Genomic DNA, 17,502 nt, shown 5'->3' on the forward strand with positions numbered 1-17,502 from the left:
TGGTTTCCGTTGTGGGCCATTATGGTAATCTTATTCGAGCGAACTATTGGTTAAACTCCTCCACTAAATTCGGTGGTGGTCAAAGTGTTACACGGGGTTCGACTATACTTAGCTAGGACTCGATCCGGGTTAGGGCGAGTCAGCGGGTTCGTGGTAAGCCGTGTGATTGCCGAGTAATTCAGGTGGAAAAGAGTTATGGATGTTTAACCGATAGTAAAGACAATCAATTCTATAGTAAGATAGAATAACAAAGTACTAATCTTGTTAAGTAAAGAACTTGTAAGAGAGTACAGTATAATAAGTTGACCACAACGAGTGTAATAATGAAATCCAACACATTCTTATACCCATCGTGTTCTGTCCTGATGCTCCCTATTCTCCCCATGCCATGGGAGCATTGGGAGCACAATTCTCCCAAGGCCACCCGTGCTCCGGGAGCAGGGCTCTTGGCGGGAGCACGCATCACGTGACCTCAAGCCCCGCGATGATCATTACCTTCTGACGTGGACGTGGTTGGCCTTCAACCTCTCTGTCCCCGTCAAGGAGAGAATCCTTCCTGTTGCTTGTAACAGATAGGTAGATAAATGGAGACTTTCTTTTAGTTACTATGGTAGCAAGGCATGGGTAAGTTGGTTGGTTACTACGAACATGATGTGACAATGGAACTAAGCAAGGTATGTATGTGCACATGCACGACGTAAAACTTATAACTGGATTTTTTGTTACGAGATGAGTTGAGGTGAGTTGATTTGGGGGCGTATGGGTTAGGCAGCGTATAGCAGTGTGGCAGTCAGTGTCTCTGGGCTATTTCCTAGTTAGGATGTAGTATGGTATAGTGTAGTACAGAGCAAGTGGTGAGTAAGGAGAAGTCGAAGAAGGCGAAGAAGGCGAAGAGGGAGATGAGGAAACTGAGGGGTGGAAGAAGGGGTAGAAAGAAAAACATTGGAATAGGTGAATTGTGTAGCTATCTGTGTCTATGTGTCTCGTATCATCATTAGTAGTAGGAGTAAGTAATTAAGTAGGTAATAAACACAGCACCCTCCTCTCCCCCTTTCGGGAGATATCAGGATAGGAATAGGTATCCAAAGAGAGAGAGAGTAGATGGGTAGATAGATAGGTATCTGCAGTCAATATGCGCGACTACTCTCTTCCACAATATTCCAACCCTATCGTTAGTTATGTCCCTTATTCACGGTGTCAAATTAGTATAGGAGAGATGAACACCCGCTATCCGCTTGTCTATTGATTTTCCTATGGAAATAACATGTAATGAAGTTGAAATATCATAATCAAATATTGTGTATGTACCTACCACGTTTTATAGACATCGCTGTTTTACCTTTCTTACAGCATCTCATCTTATTATGTCTCACCTTATATACATGTATTACAGCGTGTACAAAACATGCATTCATGCACAGCTCGATAACCAAATCCGCTTTATCCACAGCTATAGTTACAGCTACAATTAGTCCAGACTACAGCGCCTAGGAGGGTGATTTTAGTACACAGCAAGAAGGAGAGAAGGGGGAAGAGGAGGAGAAATCAAATTAGTTGGTTATGCAGTGCGATACGACGCGATAAAATATATTCTCGGTAAACAGGGGGTGATTGAAGAGATAGGATGTATGCATAAGCGTGTAAGCGTTATCTACATGTTATTAAGTATATGAGTGTGAGTGTAAGTGTAAGTGCAGTGCTGAGGGTATACAGAGCGATGAAACAATAAACCCGTAGAGTGCAGACATTAGGTATTATATTTCCAATCAGATTGCTAGATACCACTAAGATACATCGTTATCTTCCCTTCCCACCTCTAGTCTTTCTCTCCCAAAAATCAACATCCCATTCTATCTTCTTCTTCTTCTTCTTCTTCTTCTTCTTCTACGCATAGCAAGTAAATAAACCATATTTCACAAGAAACAACAGCATACATATACCACAAGAAGACAAAATCCTCTTTGGACCTGGAAGTTTAAACCCTTTTGCATACACAACTCACAGCTTGAATCAAGTCTAAAACGGGATAAAATGTAAGGAATAGCGACTCTCCCCAACACGTCGGTGTATCAGAGCCTACAGTGCCATTAGACTATCTCCACGATGTCATACATGACCAAGCCAATCCAGTAAGTTGTCCAACTGCTATCATGACTGAATGCAGATGCAGCTAACCGTGATTCCTTCCTTGATTTCGTGTAGACTTAGAACATCGGGTTTGATTCAAGGGCAAAAATATTGTTTCGAGATACGATGAGACACGTTGTTTATACAGCGTAGATGCGTGGATGTTTTAGTGAAAAAAGGGTTGGATGGGTATATGCGTTAATCGGGAGGACCTTTATAATCTACTCAATCTTCTATAAACGAATTCTATGTGTCAATGCAGTAGCGTACGCAATAAAAGGCACTATGCATACAGTCTAGATAGTTGGGCCGGTTAACCGCATCAGTCTGGTGTGTCGAGCACTACCCACTTTGTATCCAACCAACTGCAATAGTATCCCAAAGTCGTGTACACAAACGTCGTAGTATTAACATTACATCTCCAAACGCCTTTGGCTTATACCAAGTATGGGTATCTATGCGAGATTGTCGTACAAAAGGTCAAATCAGATCCGAGTTCTTTGTCGCAAAACGCCCTTTCTACCCACTAAACACACTTTTGCTGTGACCAATACCAGACTTCCAATTTGTCAGAGCCACAAAACACCATGACGGACCTCGTTCGTATAAGAAGCATGACCGTTGCTTTTCGCAGACGCCTTTTTGACACTGACAGGCTGGCTGGCTGACGAAGACACCTGCGGCAAACGGATACTAGGACACTGGGACTTGTATGGGATCAAGTCTGCAACGTCTGCGGGAACGTCTTTGCCTTGGATGACGCCTTCAATCACGGACATAATTGCTTGGAAATCGTCCAGGACATGCTTTGCATATGGCTGACTATATGCAAGATCGTTGAGCAGATTTACGGCATGGCGAAAAGAGTCGATGCAAGCTTGATTCTTCGGAGAACTGTCGCGTCCCAAGAGTGAACAGAGGACCAGGAGAGCGTTGGACAACGACGTGATCATGGGATGTCGCAGGCTAAAGGGACACCGCACGTCTTGCGCAAAAGCAGACATTCGGTCGACCGTACTTATCGCCAAATGGCCAAAGTGAGCCGCATGGCTTTCGTTGTACTGGAGTGAGGCTATGGCCGAGCGGAAGCCCCAGAGGACCAAGTCGGTCTTTTTCTGTAAAAGAAAGGTTTTGATTGGCGGCTCGATGCCAGAGTCCGGTTGTGTATAGGGAACGCGCAGACCCGAAAGGTCGTGGTCAAGAAACTGCGTGATTTGCGTATCGAGGGCCTCTTGCGCATGGCCATCGGAGCCTCGTCCATCCATGGAGTAGCCGGTGTACCGTGCCCAAAGTATCATGTAATGCAGGTATTGGTTGATGAAGACTCTTGGATCATGTTCGAGGTCAAGCTGTAGGGGAAGCATTGTCTAGTAGAGTTAGGACTGGATGGAACGGCCACACTGGAGTCAACTCACCCTGTTGAACAGCTCGGCAGGCAACTCGACCTGAATGTCAGCTTCATGGATGCTATACGGTCTCCCACAGGCCAAAGAGATGAAGCGGTCTGTTACGAAGACGTTCCAGAACACGCAGATGCGCTCGTATGCTTGTTGGGTGGTAATGTCGGCCCAAGTAGACTGCTGGTGGAGCGAGTATTGAAAGACAAGTCGACCGGCGATTCCAATGCTACTGTAAGCTGGGCCGGGCATGTCGACAAACGTGTAGTACAGCGCCTGTCTAGTCAGCGCCCGAGTGCGTGGAAATGAACATTGGGATTACCTGGAAAAGCATGCACTGTATCAGTGTCAGGTCGCCGTTACCGCCAAGTAACGACTTCTTGTCGAGGAGCTCATCGGCGAGTTCAGACCACCGCCACCCAGGCTTATGAGTATTCGTGGGCGATACATTCAGCTGCACATCACAGCAGGCAAATATGAGGTAATTCAGGGCAAGGAAATGGCGTTCACTCGGCTGTATGACAGAATTGGCCAGCATGTGTTCGCTGCGAGTGCGGAAATCCGCTTCGTCTACACAGGGATGAGACAAATGTATGTCAGTGAAGAAGGACAGCAGATACTGCTGATATTTAGGCGGACTAGGAAAGGCCATGGTGCGGTTGCCCAGCTGCACAAGGTGAGGCGGCTCAGCGGTAAGAGCGGATTCGGGACCGGACATTGTAGCATGTGCCGAGTTGGCGAGCTCTTGGGAGAAGAGCGCCGGCTGTCCCATGAAGGCGAGGGCTGGGTTGATGGGGTCCAAGGGTGGAATGGGGAACGCGGCATCGCCTCGAAAGCCGTCACTGGCGCCGTCGTCACGCTCTACACTGCCCATGGGCGTCATGGTCAAGCCGCGATCGCGCATCAGAGCCTCCATCATGGCCTCGACGCGGGCCATGCGCGCCTCCATGGTCATGCCGCGCGCGCTGGCATCGCTCTCCCTACGCGCGGTAGTGTCCTGGTGTGGCAATAGGTTCCTGCGCGACGAAGTGCTGCCGTTGGCACTGGTGCTCGAGCCATGGGCATGGAGGGCGGGTGTCGGGCGACTGAGATGCTGCAGGGCCTCGGCAGCCGTCTGGTCCTCGGAAAAGAAGCATCGCTTGCCGTTGTCGACGCATCGCTGGCATGGGTTTTCTCCCGAGCACTGCACGGCAGTCAGAGAGGGATTGCAGGCGGTATCGCGTGAGTGGCCAGGCCGTCGGAAATGGAGCCGAAGCGGTCGTCAGGCCACAGCGGGCCAGGAGAGCAGCAACACGTACCTTGAGCTTGGAGCGCCTGCACAGCACACCTGCGCGAATTGGTTAGCCAGCGGGCCTCATGAGCGCGCCCATGGTGTTGTTGTTGTGATGGGCTCGCCGTGTCATGGGCGGGTGCGGAACCATCGGAATGGTGCATGTGAAGCTCCAGCGGCGCCGACGAAAAGGTCGCATTTGGCAGCGGCGCGACTTACAGGCTTTGGGCGCGTATTTCTGGCGGACCTTCTTGCGCCGGGGGGACGAGGACCTTCTTTCGACGTCCATGTGTTGCACGGGCTCGGGGATGCTGCACAAAGGATGAGGTTGGGAGAAAGAAGACGCTCTCCGAAGCTACTTCGGAACGCGCCCGGGATTGGCCTGGCTAGCGTCATCTTGGTGGCTTGGGTGAGCGCCACAGCCACAGCCACTGTCACGTGACGACTCGGCCTGCAGCCAAAGACGCCTTGTCTGATTTGAATTGTTCGTTGATTGAATTGACCAGAGACAGTGTGCCAACCACCGCTGAATGTCCAGGCAAGATTATCTGTGGCAGGAGTTGACATCGTCTCAGATAGAGCATGGATTCTTTTCTCTTGACATTATCTCATTCCAGTTTGTTCAACAATCAGCTCGCCTGTCAAATGGCTTCTATATCAAACTCCCTCATCTTGCTCTTCTCTCACGAAATGAAGGAATGGTATGGCCAACTATCCAACAGCGAATACGTGGCTTTGGAAGGGTTGGAGCAACGCCCAACATCGAGTGGCATGAAATCAGTCTAGAAACACCTCTCGCGCATATTACCGTACCTGCAAGGATGAGACTGACAATCCCGCACGTGTGTAGATACAGCTCACATGTCATCGCAAGTTCATATGCCCGGCACTGACATCAGAGATACCCACTGCGTAGTGCACATTGTCTGGTGTTGATCATGTCATTTACGTCAAGGCAATGCCCCGCAAGCGAACGTCGGAGCCCTGCATGCCAATACTCAGCCCATTCTCCCACTCGGTACGCATACACGTAAGCTTTCCCGTGGGGTGCATGAGCTGGCGTCAGGTGTCAGGGCTGCTCCCCATGTCCGATCCCGGTGGCACACTTAGTCAGGGCGACAGCAGGCCGAACACATGGCAGTTTCGAAACTGACAGTGACATGCCTGTTTCGACACGAGATGGTGATGGGTGGCCTAACATCAGATTCAGAGTGTTGGACATGGACATAGTGGTGGGATCATGGCTTCTCAACTGCGCGATATTCACTATCACCTGCACCCAGCCACCTTGGCTCCCGTCTCCAAGTCCCGCCACCGCGGTACCAACTGTGTAGTGCAGGGGGCCAGAAATGGGCAGTGGACAGAATATACCGCGTGCAGCGAGTGGATTATTGGCGTGGGCAGCCGAGTTCGTGTTGCTGGTTTCCATCAGATAATGATTAGATGGAAAATTTTCATCTGATAACCGGCGGCGGGCGTGTGATTGGCCACACATATCCCGCTTGAGCCGGCTGATTATCGAGATAAGATTTTGCAGCATGGCTGGGCCGAGCTTCAGTGAGCTTAATCCCGGACGACCAACTGCAAACAGCATCGTTAAGCCTCCCTTGCATGCCCCTAGCCGGGGACTACGCATGCCCGCCTTGCTGCTATCTCTCTTCTTGTACATGATCTGGGCCAAAATCACAGCGGTGCAAGCATGCTACCCACCACGAGACAGGGCGCCAACTACCGGGACCAACGGGCAAGGCCTGGTGGACCGCGTGGATCATCGCCTCTGTATATGAACCTGCAGCTCGCGCGGCTACTTGTCTTATCAATCTCTTCATCTTCATCTCCTCGCTCTTGCTCCCCCTGCCCACCCCAGCTCTTGGTGTAGATCTGCGCCAGCGCTCGTCAACATGGGTTTCACCTTCAAGGGACTCACCAGCAGTGCCATGATTTCTGACAATGCCGACGCTGCTGCTACTCAGGGTCACACTGGCATGGACACGAACCGCTCTGACGAGAAGACGGGCAGTCCGAGGGAATCTTCCCTCAGCCAAAACACCGACGAAGAGCTGAACAAAGTCGACACCACCGCCGAGCATGGCGTGCAGGCCGTTCAAGCGGCCTCACTCATATGGAAGAAGAGGGACTTGATCCTGGCATACATCTTGTACGTCAAAGCCTCTATGTTGTATCAGCTCGACTGCGCTAACACGGCCCCAGCATGTGGTTCATCCAGTTCTTCACTGCCTACGCATCCAGCACCTCGAGCACCCTCTCGCCCTATGTCACGAGCAGCTTCAACAAACACTCGCTGACTGCCCTGACCACGGTCATTTCCTCCATTGTCGGCGGCATCTGGAAGCTGCCGTACGCCAAGATCCTCAACATCTGGGGTCGGCCGTTCGGGCTCTCGCTGGGCGTCGCCATCTACGTGGTCGGCCTAATCCTCATGGCGAGCTGCAACAACGTCAAGGCCTACTGTGCTGCGCAGACATTCTTCTACGTCGGCTACAACAGTATCGACTTCTTCATCACCGTCTTCATTGCCGACACGTCCAAGCTCAAGAACAGAGCCCTCTTTATCTCCTACGCCGCGTCCCCCTGGCTCATCACCACGTGGATCTACGGCTACGGCATCAAAGGCATCATGTCTGACGGAGGCATTGGCTGGCGCTGGGCCTTTGGCATTTTCGCCATGCTCGCGCCCATTGTCATTTCCCCCCTCGTCATTCTCTTCGTCGTCTACGAGGCCAAGGCACGCCGCCAAGGTTTGATTGCCCCCCGTCCCAGCCACGGCACCTTTGGGCAAACCGTCTACTACTACCTCCGCGAGTTTGACGCCGTCGGTCTTTTGATCCTCGCCGCGGGGCTTTCCCTCTTCCTGCTTGCGTTTAACATCTACTCGTACCAAGCCAACGAGTGGAAGTCGCCATTGATCATCTGCTTCATCATCTTCGGCGTGCTGCTGGTCGTTGCGTTTGGGCTGTGGGAAAAGTACTTTGCCCCTGTTACCTTTATCCCGTGGCCGCTGCTCATGAACCGCACCGTCATCTTCACATACACGATGGCCGGCTCCTTCTACACGGGCTGGTACTGCTGGGACTCGTACTTTTACTCGCTGCTCGTGGTGCTCTTCAACCAGCCAGCCGTGCACGCCACGTGGATTGCCAACATCTACACCATGGGCAGCTGCTTCATTTGCATTGTCTACGGCCTGGCGCTGCGCCACTACGGAAAACTCAAGGTGTACTCGCTGTTCATGGGCGTGCCGCTGACGATGCTGGGCGTGGGCCTCATGATCAAGTTCCGGCAGCCCGACCAGGACGTGGGCTACATTGTCATGTGCATGATTTTCATTGCCTTTGGCGGCGGCGTCATGGTCACGTCGGAGCAGACGACGCTCATGGCCGTATCCAAGCAGCAAGACTTCCCCGCGCTGCTTGCCGTCGAGTCGATGATCATTTCGATTGGCAGTGCCATTGGCTCGACCATTGCCGGCGCCATCTGGACGGGCGTGTTCCCCGTCAAACTGCGCGAGAACCTGCCTGCAGAGTCCCAGAAGGACTTTGCAAACATCTACGGCGACATGCAGGTACAAGCCAGCTTCCCGGTCGGCAGCCCCACGCGCGACGCCATCGACCTCAGTTACGGCCAGACGCAGCGCTACATGCTCATCACCGCCATGTGCGTCTACTGCATCACGCTCTTCAGCACCGCCCTGTGGGAAAACGTCGATGTCAGGAAGATGAAGCAGAGGACCGTGGGTCTGTTGTAGAACAGGAGCGCCTTCTCACTCTTGTTATTCTAAAGACGAATAAATGATTAAGTAGCCATACCATACTATACCCTACTCATCCATACCCATACCCATACGCATGCAAGTCGTGCAAACAATGTAAATTATTACCTTAAAAAAAAAGAATTTCCCGTTGGTGTATCGATATTGTACAAGAAAAAAAAGAAGTTCCAATCAGTTTACGCCATGGCTCCAGATGTTGTTTGATGTATGTATGTGTGTCTCCTTCTTGTGTTTGAGGTCCCTGGGTGCAAACGCCTCTTCTCTGTGTTCCAAAAATATCCAGGTTTGGTCGTTGCTGCTGCTGGTAATGCAAAAAATGGCGGGATGGAAAGTGTAGGTGGTGATGGCGGTGGTGGTGTATGCTAGAGTCTACAGAAAGAAGGCGACGGCTACTGCCATGGCAGTCAAATGGCCCATGGCCACCGTCAGCGAACCTGCAGCGCCCGTAGCGCCAGTCTGTTGCGCGGCCGCGCTACCGTCAGTCACGCTTGCGTCTGGAATGGGGGTCGGGGCCTCGCCGGAGGAGCTCGCCTTTGCCGGTCTGGCGGCGACGCTGGAAGTCGGCGATGCGGAAGAAGACGACGAGGCGTCCGACACCGGCGAGGGGGACACGACGGCGGCGACGGGCTTGGTGGGTCGGGCACTCACATCGCCGTCGGAGTTTGCTTTTGCCATGGCGGCCACCCACTTGGTGACTTCGCTGTTGTGCTGCAGGAAGTAGTTGAGGTGCTCGTTGACGTCCTGGGGCTCGGAGCCCACGGCGCAGATGGGATCGCCGTAGTGGCAGTAGTCGAGGAGCACATCGCTGTACCGGCTGAGCGCCTTGAGCTGCGCGGATGTGCGTGCGCGCGTGCCGTCGTAGTCCTTGCCGCGTCCCACGGTGAAGTTCTGGTCACGTGAGCGCGAGACGGCGCCGAAAGTGACTGCCGCAACGACTTTTGAGCGATATGTTAGCACGGCGCGGGAAAAGCAAGAAAGCGTTGGTGTTTACCGTTGGAACCTGGGGCCGAGGTGCTGTCTAGAGGCGGGTTATCGGCCTGCTCGCATTCAAACGTGGGTCCTCCGCCTCCGCCCAGCATGTCCTGGGCTACGGAGCCGCCCTGCGAGAAGCCCAGGACGATGAGCTTGCTCTTGGGGCACTTTTTGTTGTAGGCGCGCATCTGGTCCTGGCCGTTCTTGGCGCCCTTTGTGGCAGAGTTGCACCACGCATCTTTTCCCCAGGCCGAGCTCTTTGCCGGGTACTCGACGTCCTCGTAGCCGCACTTGTCGGAGCCGCCAATGGCAGAGCACACCTCCTTGGTCAGGTTTCCCAGGCGACCCGGGTAGGGTTCGTCGGAGCCGCGGACGACAAAGACGTGGAAGGGTTTGCAGTTGTCCGAGTGGAAGGCGAGGATCTCGGTCGTGTTGCAGTAGACCCTGGGGTGGGGGGCATCGCAGCGGTCCTGGGCGAGGGCGAGGCTGGCGGCGGCGCTGAGGGCGACGATGCAGCGAAGATCAAGCCTCATGATTAAGCGCGGTTCCCGACTAAGGCACAGAAGAAACGGACGAGCGACACTAGAGTCCTGCGTGCAGCCGCACTACCAAAAAGGAACAGAGCGGCGTGTGTAGGATGTGTACGAAACAGAGGCGGATGCAGGGCCAGTACCAAACTCGAGCGGCGGTAGAGGGATGCAGGGTAAGAGTAGGAGTAGGGGCAGCGCCAATGGTATTACGGTGACGGAGTTGAAGGAATGACTGTGGGTAAGTGAACGAGTGAATGAGTGAATGAATGACGAAGCGAGCCGTGCGCTTTTTTAAACCATGACTACATCATGCTGGCCGGTCGGTGGGGGGTTGGGGGCTAGAGGCGCAGTTCTTGATTTACACTCGAGCTAAAGGTATTCGTTGGGGGGATGGCGCAGTGGTGGAGCGCCTGGAAAATTTTCTGCTGTCTCACGTCAGCAAAGATCGAAGGTTCGAATCCTTCTCCCCTCACAACCATATTTATGGTCCACCCACATGAGAGAGTTACTCATTAAACTACCTATTCGACTGAGAGAGTTACTCGTTAAAACTTGAGAGGAAGACTCATTTAAAGTGAAAGATCTGAGAGAGTTACTCACTAAAAAACTACTAGGCTACGAGCCTCACCTTCATTTAGATAACCCCCTACATTGTACCTACTCACTTTGTACCTAGATTAAATTCTAGCCTACGTAGTTACTTGCAGGCCTTAAGCCTGCACGTCTTATATAGCCCTTTGGGCTGAGAAAGGACGTTAAACTACAATAATAATAATAATAAAGGTATTCGTTTTTTCCCTGATTTCCTGTTTTTTTATTTTGGTTTTGCGCTTTTTCCCCATTTCCGGTTTGTTTGCTTGAGAGGGGAGCCCTTTCTCTTCGCCCCTCGCCATGCCTCCCCAGAAAGCCATGCGTCGATTCGCCCTCGTCCCATGGCGGCCGTGTGTGTCGAACAATTATTCGCCTTTGCATTGCCATTGTCGCTGTCACTGTTCCATGATATCAAGGCCCGCTCTTTGGAAGCCCGCATGGCGCTAAGCCGCTTTGGGGTCTGACAAGCGACGGCGAGTGGCGCCAACACGGGTCTGCGGCACGGGGGCCAAGCGCGCGCGCCACAAACAGCCACACTAGCCGCCCGCCATGGCACCGCCGTCGTCTTGGGGCTTGCGCGTTCACTCCCTCATATCCTTCCTTTCATGCTCTGGAAAAGGGGCCACACGTCGCAAATGGGCTTGTGAGCGTGTCACAGCGGCTTCGGCGATGCGACATGCATAGGCGGGGACCCTTTTCTGCGCCATATGGATGCTGCCATCCTCGTCGTACTTACACCTCACTTCCACACCTCCACTACTTATGCCCCAAGGAAGCTGACCAGGACGTGCAGTCGCGCCGTGCCGCAGCACGATATACGAACACGAAGAGAACGCTGGAGGCCTGGGATCGCCCATGTCCATGGGAATCTGAGGTACCTGTGCCTGTGCATGGCTAGACGGCTTGTCTGTTGGACGGCGGTCCAGACCAGCTGGCGGCCTGATGGCACATTGTTCTGGCTCCCTCACTCGCCTTTATTTTTTCTTCCCCATTGCATTGCCGTCTTGGCGCCCTTTGCATCTGCCAACCGTCTCCGTCTGCTGCGTGGCGTCGTCACGCGGCATGCATGGCCCCTGGGGATGACGGTCGATTGTAGGAAGACATCCCTACGAGCTGAGGGCCTTTCTGCTATGGGATCGCTGTCCAAGTGGGCTGGAATCGTGTCGGTTTGGCTTCAGCCTTGCAGTGCTTTTAGCTGGACTGTGTCACGTGCCATGGTCTATGCGGCTCAACAATAGTGACCAGGGAGGTTATTTCGGGCGTTGCATGGCTCCTGAGCTTCTCCAAAGCCGTCCCAGTTACAGTGTGTGGCTATGGACGACCGACTCTGCATGCGCACGTGACGTTTACAGCTTGTCAGGTTTGTGGAACTCGGTTTATACGTACCCTTCTTGATATGTCTTGCTTCGATACTTGCTGCTCACTCTACATTCAGGATACGGCCAGATATCAGTTCCACTGTGGGTTGAAGGACAGTAATGGTTCAAAACACGTCTACTTTCAGCTCATCTTCGCCTCGTCACGTTGCTCCTCATGTCATCAGCACTTCACTTGGATCTACACACAATCAACATCGTGCGCACACTAACACACTGTGCACGTGTCTGAGACCTGACTACACCCGCCATCGTACACCGGGATCCACCACAAAGAGGACATGCCATAGTGAAGGCTCTTTATATGGCCATAATGTTCCACTCTCACCAACTGGACTTATACTCAATGGACCAATCGTTTGTGTGGCTTGCTCCCATCTTGCACTCTTCACTCTACATGCCCATCTGCCAAGCGTTTGGTCATAATCTTCCCTCTTCATCGCATTCACTTCATCAACGCTAGGACGTACGCATTCACTGTGGTACAACGCAATTTTCAACGCACAGTGAAAGGACTCCGCTTTTCGGTCGATATAAGCCTTTTCCTCCCACTTCCCAGCACCTTCCCACAACCCCAATCAACACCTTAACCAGCGCCATCCCCGTGTCAAAGCAAACTGATTGATTGGCAACTATTTACTAACTTTCTCAATCCACTTTCGAGATATCCACCAGTGCGCGCCGTTCCCACTCTTTGTTCCTCATTCCTTCCTACCAACATATCCCCTGATTCCGCATTTATTACAATCAAACATTTCCCTTAAATTGTTACTCATCATGGGTGGAATTCGCGAGATGCTCCGCAACAAAGCGGTTTACCTGGCTGGCATTATCAAAAACACAGTGCGACCACAGCCTGGAGACGGCCTTGCCAAGGTCGAGGTCAGTGATAATGTGCAGGTGTGTAGTATTCCTTCATTATCGTGAAACATGTCGTTGACATTTATGCAGGCAGTCGAACGCAATACACCACATGTCTCAGAGCCAGACGATGTCCAAGTCTCCCACAAGCAAACACAGAACTGCTCTCTGTCTGCGGCCAAGGTTTGTTGCCTTCCCATATCTACATTTCCACTGACTGAGTCCTATCAGACTACTCGCACGGGGCGCATCATCAGAGATCGTCTCCAGTCCGCCGATGAGCGGAGTGCTAAACGGGCCGCTGCAGCAGAGTCAGAATACAGGCTCGCGCTGGCCAAGCGTGCAGCTTTGCAACGGGAAAAACAACTCATGACATTCACAGAGAAGCGCATCGCCAAGCACCGAGCGCAGAGGGCTCTCAAAGCTCCACGTCGTGTTCGAGAGGAGCAGGCTGGCCTCGACCGGATCCTTGCAGAAATATACGGTTCGTCGCCTTCGTCTCCGAAACTCGCTCACGACATATCCTTCTACGAGAACCAAACTTTTGAAGAGAGCCGCCAGTATTCCCACGAGCGTCTAATGGAAATTCTTGGTCCCGAGCGCATGCAGGCTCCACTGCTGCCTTCGGGCCACAACCCCGTGGATCCTGTCATCGATGAGTACTACCGGCAAGTGGCCACCAACAACATCCTTGAACAGTGGGAGGCACAAAAAGCTGAAATGCGCCAACAGGCAGAGGAGCAGCAGCGCTTGGCTGCTGAGGAAGAGGTCGCGCGGTTCAAGACGCAGGTACTCCTTGATCACTACCGCGCCATCTACATTGATCGCCTAGAGCGTCTGGCCCTGTATGGCCCTCACCTTGACCTGGGCATCGACATGCTGGAGGAAGCTCTACATACTAACAACATGGCAAAGGCGGCTATTGTCGTACGAGATCTAACCCACCAAATCCTCCTTCCCGTCCACGGCTTGCTTCTGGAGTGCGACAGAGAGATTCCCCTCGAGGAGATTGGCGCCGAAAAGCTAAAGAGCGTCTGGCCAGTGCAGCGCCTCGAGGCAATGTACACGTATCTGAAGGGCCAGCCCAATCTGCCTTGCCAAATCATCGACATGCTCCAAGGTATTGAGACCATCAGCAAAGCCCTTGCCAATCCCACGCCATTCCCCGACCCCTTTGCACGCAAGCCAGTTCGTGTCAACGCACCAGTGTACGCCAACGAGGCCTCTTCAAACATTCCACCCCTCAATAACGGACCTCCTGAACAGGGCTTGCCCACTGAAGGCTTTTCGACCCTAGGCGCCGCATCCGCACCAGCGGGAAGCGGCTTCTCCAAGCTCGTTGCCGCGACGGCGGAGAAAGCCAGCGAGGAGCAAAAAACAAGCTTTCCACCTGCGAGCAGCAACTTCGCACAGCTTCTGGCCGCCGCAGCCGAGAAGGTGAAAAGCGCGCAACACCAGAGTTCCACTACTCCAGCGCCATCCTGCAGCCCCGCCCGCACAGCCGTCCTCGACTACATCGCAACCGACAACATGTACTTTGACACGGAAATCGCCGACCTGGTCAAGAACAACGTCGTCGTGGGCGTGCACCGCCGCCAGGCCACCGACTGCCTGACGCAGCTGCTGGACTGCGCCCGCGGCGAAGAAGCCATGCTGGGGCCCATGGACGCGGGAAACTACCGCACGCAGATCGAGACGTGCGTTGCAAAGATTAATGCGTTGCCCAGTTCGGCGCGCTTGAATAGAGATACGCAGGCGCTACGGAAGCTGTGTGGGCGCGCCCTCAAGCTGTGGGCTGTGTATGCGTAGGAGTGTAGTGTTTTCTGGTTACTTTTGGTGTGCGTTATGATACCCTTTCTAATTTTTTTTTCAGCATCATTCTTTTTCTCTGTTTGTATTGGGTTTGCTATGAGTTACGAGGTTGTGAACTGCGAATTTCAAGCCCACATGGGCCACGGCCATGTCTGCGCCTGGCACTGCACTGCACTGCGCTCTGCGATATCAGCAGTGTGTGGGAACTGCTAGCCAGTGGGCCGGTCAGCCATGGCCCGGAGATACCTTACCCCCCTCTACCAAGCCAGCGATATTGTCTCCATCATTTAACAGATGCGCCATTGCCTTTTCATTTGCTCTTCCACCTCGTCATCGCCGCTTTCCCTGCTCTTCCTCTCCCCCAGCGAAACCCGTCTCCATTATATTCTGTTGAGTAGAACCCCAAGCACACAAGTGGGACATCTATGTACACCTACGCATACGTACACATCTGTTATCGGCAGTTTTGCACCATTGCCGCGGGAGGCGGAAGGATATCTGTTTTTGGGCAGCGGAGCCCACGGACCTGCGACGAATTCGTACTTAGCACCTAGCATACTAGACGGGGGAGTTTTTTTTTCTCTTGCATCAGTCATCAATTACAAAAGAAGGACGGAAGCGAATAAATTAAAGAATTAAGCACCGAGTTTCCGCCGTGGTGGCCAAACTGAACCGTGAGATTCATCGTCCTTTACATCTGCACGTGGTACGTAGCAGTGATAATGGCAGTGGTATAGCTGCAGTGACAGTAAGCATGGCGTGTGGTTCCTGAACCCAGACGCCAGGATGCGGGGACTGACGGACCGCTATTGCCTGCTAGTAAATTGGAGAGCATGTTTTGTTTGGGATTTCCAAGATGCCCACGCGACTCATTACTTGCTCATGGTAATTCATGCTACTATCACTGCTTCCGCCGCCACGACAGCCACTGCTGCTTGGCTTCGCAAGTGTAGAGAGGGAAAAGAAAGATGGTACTCACACTCGATGCGAGACACAGCACCATTTCATGGCGAGAAATTTTTCTATACATCTATCTACGTCTACATCAACGTTACTATGCGTGTGTATGCGCACCATTCTTCCCATCCCCCTCCATCCCCCCATCTCGATGCACAACCCCAACTCCCCCACCACCCCGCCACACGAACCCGTACTCGAGATCGGAAGAAGACGCGCGTCTTGGCAACGTTGCCACAACCAGCGCAAAAAAGAGGCCATTGACCCGTCCCGTCCCGTGTGAGAGTGAGAGTGTTTCCCAACAGCGCTAAGTACTTACTTAACTTGGTGGTGGGGTCGGAGGATCCCCCCCTCCCTCGGTGGACTCCGCTACCGGGTATCGTGACTGGGTCCTTGTGCATGTGCATGGGTGGGTATTGCCAAGAGAGCAGGTTTGAGCGGAGATAGCAGTGTGTGTGTGGGAAGAATGGGGAATGGGGGGGGGTGGGCGAATAAGGCTGGGGGGATAATAATACGGATGGGTGGGTGGGTAGGTGGTATGGAAGTAAGGTGATATGGATAGTATCTCTTGGCGCTTATTTTTTCTTCTTCTCACAAGTCAGGGTTCCCATGTGTTTGTGTGTGTGTGTGTGTGTGTGTGTGTGTGTGTGTGTGTGTGTGTGAAGATGACGGTTACAATGTTGCAGGCATATTTGTGTATGTGAAGAAGTAGGTTTTCAGAGCACAAGGGGGAGAAAAATTATTCTCATTCGCTATCCATAGCTATCGTCATATAGGTGTAGAGTATCTCAATCACTGACTCTCTCTCTTCATTTCTCGGCACACGATATACATAATTTCTACGCACAACAACCGGTTGGCCCGGCTGCCCCGATAGATGCACGGCGCTCTTCCTTGTCGTCTGGCGCGGTGGTGCTGTACGGGATGCGGACGACGAGCCCGTCGCACAGGAACTTGCCGAGAGTGGCGCCCAGGATGATGGAGATGAAGATGTAGCCGTTGAAATGCATGACGAGCAACATGACGATGTAGGCGAGGCCGAGCGTAACACCGTGGATAAGAGACCGCGCGAGCTGCTGTAGAGCAGTGGCCCGGAAGGTGGCGTGTTGCTGGAGACCGAGCGTGGTGGACGGCCCGTCGCAGCAGTTTGCGGGCGCCGCGGCGGCGAGAGCGGCTTGTTGGGCGTGGAGTTGGCGCTGGAACTGGCGTAGCAGAAAGGCATCGTATTCGTGGCTCACGCGGCGTAGAAATTCGAGACACACGACGAGGAGAGCTGCGCCGATGCAGCTGGCGGCCATCATGCCGTTGTTGGAGATGTGCCACGACGACGAGAGGAAACAGGCGTCTTTGACGCGCCAGTTCCACAGCATCTGGGGATTGTTAGAACTCTCATTCATTGACTCCTTCTTCCTCTTTATTTCTCTGATGTTTTGTTTGGACTTTTCATCCAGCTTTTCAAGGTGGAATTCCGTACCTCTGTGACGCAGGTCGTGTTCCCGCCCATACCGGACATGGAGTGGGAATTCATCGTGAATGCTGCGCGTGAATGTAGAAGCCAGTGGTAGCGATAATCCTATGGCCGGAATATAATTAATACTGGTAGAGACGGCGCCGACGGCGAGAGCAAAGGGAGTCCAGAAGATAGCAGTCTCAACGCCACTGTAAGTAAAGACGGCCCGCCAGCGGATATTCATACTTAGGGCCCACGCATCTTCCTACACCCGCCCACGCAGTGTCCAGGGTCGCCGTCTGATCCCGTCTTGCGTTTGACGCATGTCGGCCGTCGCCCGAAAAAGGGTGGGGTTATTTGCTCAAACGG

General features: G+C 53.1%; 6 protein-coding genes and 1 non-coding gene across 7 annotated transcripts; 4 read left to right on the top strand and 3 right to left on the bottom strand.

Annotated features, from left to right (window-relative positions):
- Positions 1-2,431: 2,431 nt before the first annotated feature.
- Positions 2,432-5,090, bottom strand: SETTUDRAFT_168654 (uncharacterized protein). The gene is made up of 5 exons (XM_008026117.1): positions 5,014-5,090; positions 4,823-4,851; positions 3,847-4,707; positions 3,543-3,800; positions 2,432-3,494 (listed from the first exon to the last, which is right to left on the bottom strand). Exons 1-5 carry the CDS (start codon positions 5,081-5,083, stop codon positions 2,697-2,699), a joined length of 2,016 nt encoding a protein of 671 aa, XP_008024308.1. The 5' UTR covers positions 5,084-5,090; the 3' UTR covers positions 2,432-2,696.
- Positions 5,091-6,517: 1,427 nt separating this feature from the next.
- On the top strand, positions 6,518-8,695 carry SETTUDRAFT_176852 (uncharacterized protein). The gene is made up of 2 exons (XM_008026118.1): positions 6,518-6,952; positions 7,006-8,695. The coding sequence occupies exons 1-2, from the start codon at positions 6,696-6,698 to the stop codon at positions 8,558-8,560; spliced, it is 1,812 nt and encodes a 603-aa protein (XP_008024309.1). The 5' UTR covers positions 6,518-6,695; the 3' UTR covers positions 8,561-8,695.
- A 234-nt stretch (positions 8,696-8,929) lies between these two features.
- On the bottom strand, positions 8,930-10,299 carry SETTUDRAFT_168656 (carbohydrate esterase family 5 protein). Its single transcript, XM_008026119.1, has 2 exons — positions 9,576-10,299; positions 8,930-9,519 (listed from the first exon to the last, which is right to left on the bottom strand). Exons 1-2 carry the CDS (start codon positions 10,087-10,089, stop codon positions 8,954-8,956), a joined length of 1,080 nt encoding a protein of 359 aa, XP_008024310.1. The 5' UTR covers positions 10,090-10,299; the 3' UTR covers positions 8,930-8,953.
- A 171-nt stretch (positions 10,300-10,470) lies between these two features.
- SETTUDRAFT_t124 lies at positions 10,471-10,558 on the top strand. The gene has a single exon. It is a non-coding gene; the product is annotated as a tRNA-OTHER (tRNA).
- Positions 10,559-12,830: 2,272 nt separating this feature from the next.
- On the top strand, positions 12,831-14,723 carry SETTUDRAFT_27748 (uncharacterized protein; the record flags this gene model as incomplete). The annotated part of the gene is made up of 3 exons (XM_008025879.1): positions 12,831-12,953; positions 13,005-13,097; positions 13,146-14,723. The coding sequence occupies 3 exons, from the start codon at positions 12,831-12,833 to the stop codon at positions 14,721-14,723; spliced, it is 1,794 nt and encodes a 597-aa protein (XP_008024070.1).
- Positions 14,724-14,804: 81 nt separating this feature from the next.
- SETTUDRAFT_168657 (uncharacterized protein) lies at positions 14,805-15,290 on the top strand. The gene has a single exon (XM_008026120.1). It carries the CDS (start codon positions 14,875-14,877, stop codon positions 15,118-15,120), a length of 246 nt encoding a protein of 81 aa, XP_008024311.1. The 5' UTR covers positions 14,805-14,874; the 3' UTR covers positions 15,121-15,290.
- Positions 15,291-16,417: 1,127 nt separating this feature from the next.
- On the bottom strand, positions 16,418-17,359 carry SETTUDRAFT_168658 (uncharacterized protein). Its single transcript, XM_008026121.1, has 2 exons — positions 17,158-17,359; positions 16,418-17,053 (listed from the first exon to the last, which is right to left on the bottom strand). Exons 1-2 carry the CDS (start codon positions 17,194-17,196, stop codon positions 16,523-16,525), a joined length of 570 nt encoding a protein of 189 aa, XP_008024312.1. The 5' UTR covers positions 17,197-17,359; the 3' UTR covers positions 16,418-16,522.
- Between the last annotated feature and the right edge of the window lie 143 nt (positions 17,360-17,502).

Source organism: Exserohilum turcica (assembly GCF_000359705.1).
Source record: "Exserohilum turcica Et28A unplaced genomic scaffold SETTUscaffold_16, whole genome shotgun sequence".
NCBI classification, from domain to species: domain Eukaryota; kingdom Fungi; phylum Ascomycota; class Dothideomycetes; order Pleosporales; family Pleosporaceae; genus Exserohilum; species Exserohilum turcicum.

Excerpts from the sequence above, each read along its gene's own strand:
- SETTUDRAFT_176852 (XM_008026118.1), top strand. The coding sequence starts at position 6,696 with ATGGGTTTCACCTTCAAGGGACTCACCAGCAGTGCCATGATTTCTGAC. Across the intron at positions 6,953-7,005 it reads TTGATCCTGGCATACATCTT|CATGTGGTTCATCCAGTTCT; the intron begins GTACGTCAAAGC and ends ACACGGCCCCAG.
- SETTUDRAFT_168656 (XM_008026119.1), bottom strand. The coding sequence starts at position 10,089 with ATGAGGCTTGATCTTCGCTGCATCGTCGCCCTCAGCGCCGCCGCCAGC. Across the intron at positions 9,520-9,575 it reads CTCGGCCCCAGGTTCCAACG|TCGTTGCGGCAGTCACTTTC; the intron begins GTAAACACCAAC and ends ATCGCTCAAAAG.
- SETTUDRAFT_168657 (XM_008026120.1), top strand. The coding sequence starts at position 14,875 with ATGTCTGCGCCTGGCACTGCACTGCACTGCGCTCTGCGATATCAGCAG.
- SETTUDRAFT_168654 (XM_008026117.1), bottom strand. The coding sequence starts at position 5,083 with ATGGACGTCGAAAGAAGGTCCTCGTCCCCCCGGCGCAAGAAGGTCCGC. Across the intron at positions 4,852-5,013 it reads GAAATACGCGCCCAAAGCCT|GTGTGCTGTGCAGGCGCTCC; the intron begins GTAAGTCGCGCC and ends CAATTCGCGCAG. Across the intron at positions 3,495-3,542 it reads CTGCCGAGCTGTTCAACAGG|ACAATGCTTCCCCTACAGCT; the intron begins GTGAGTTGACTC and ends TAACTCTACTAG.
- SETTUDRAFT_168658 (XM_008026121.1), bottom strand. The coding sequence starts at position 17,196 with ATGTCCGGTATGGGCGGGAACACGACCTGCGTCACAGAG. Across the intron at positions 17,054-17,157 it reads ACACGACCTGCGTCACAGAG|ATGCTGTGGAACTGGCGCGT; the intron begins GTACGGAATTCC and ends AACAATCCCCAG.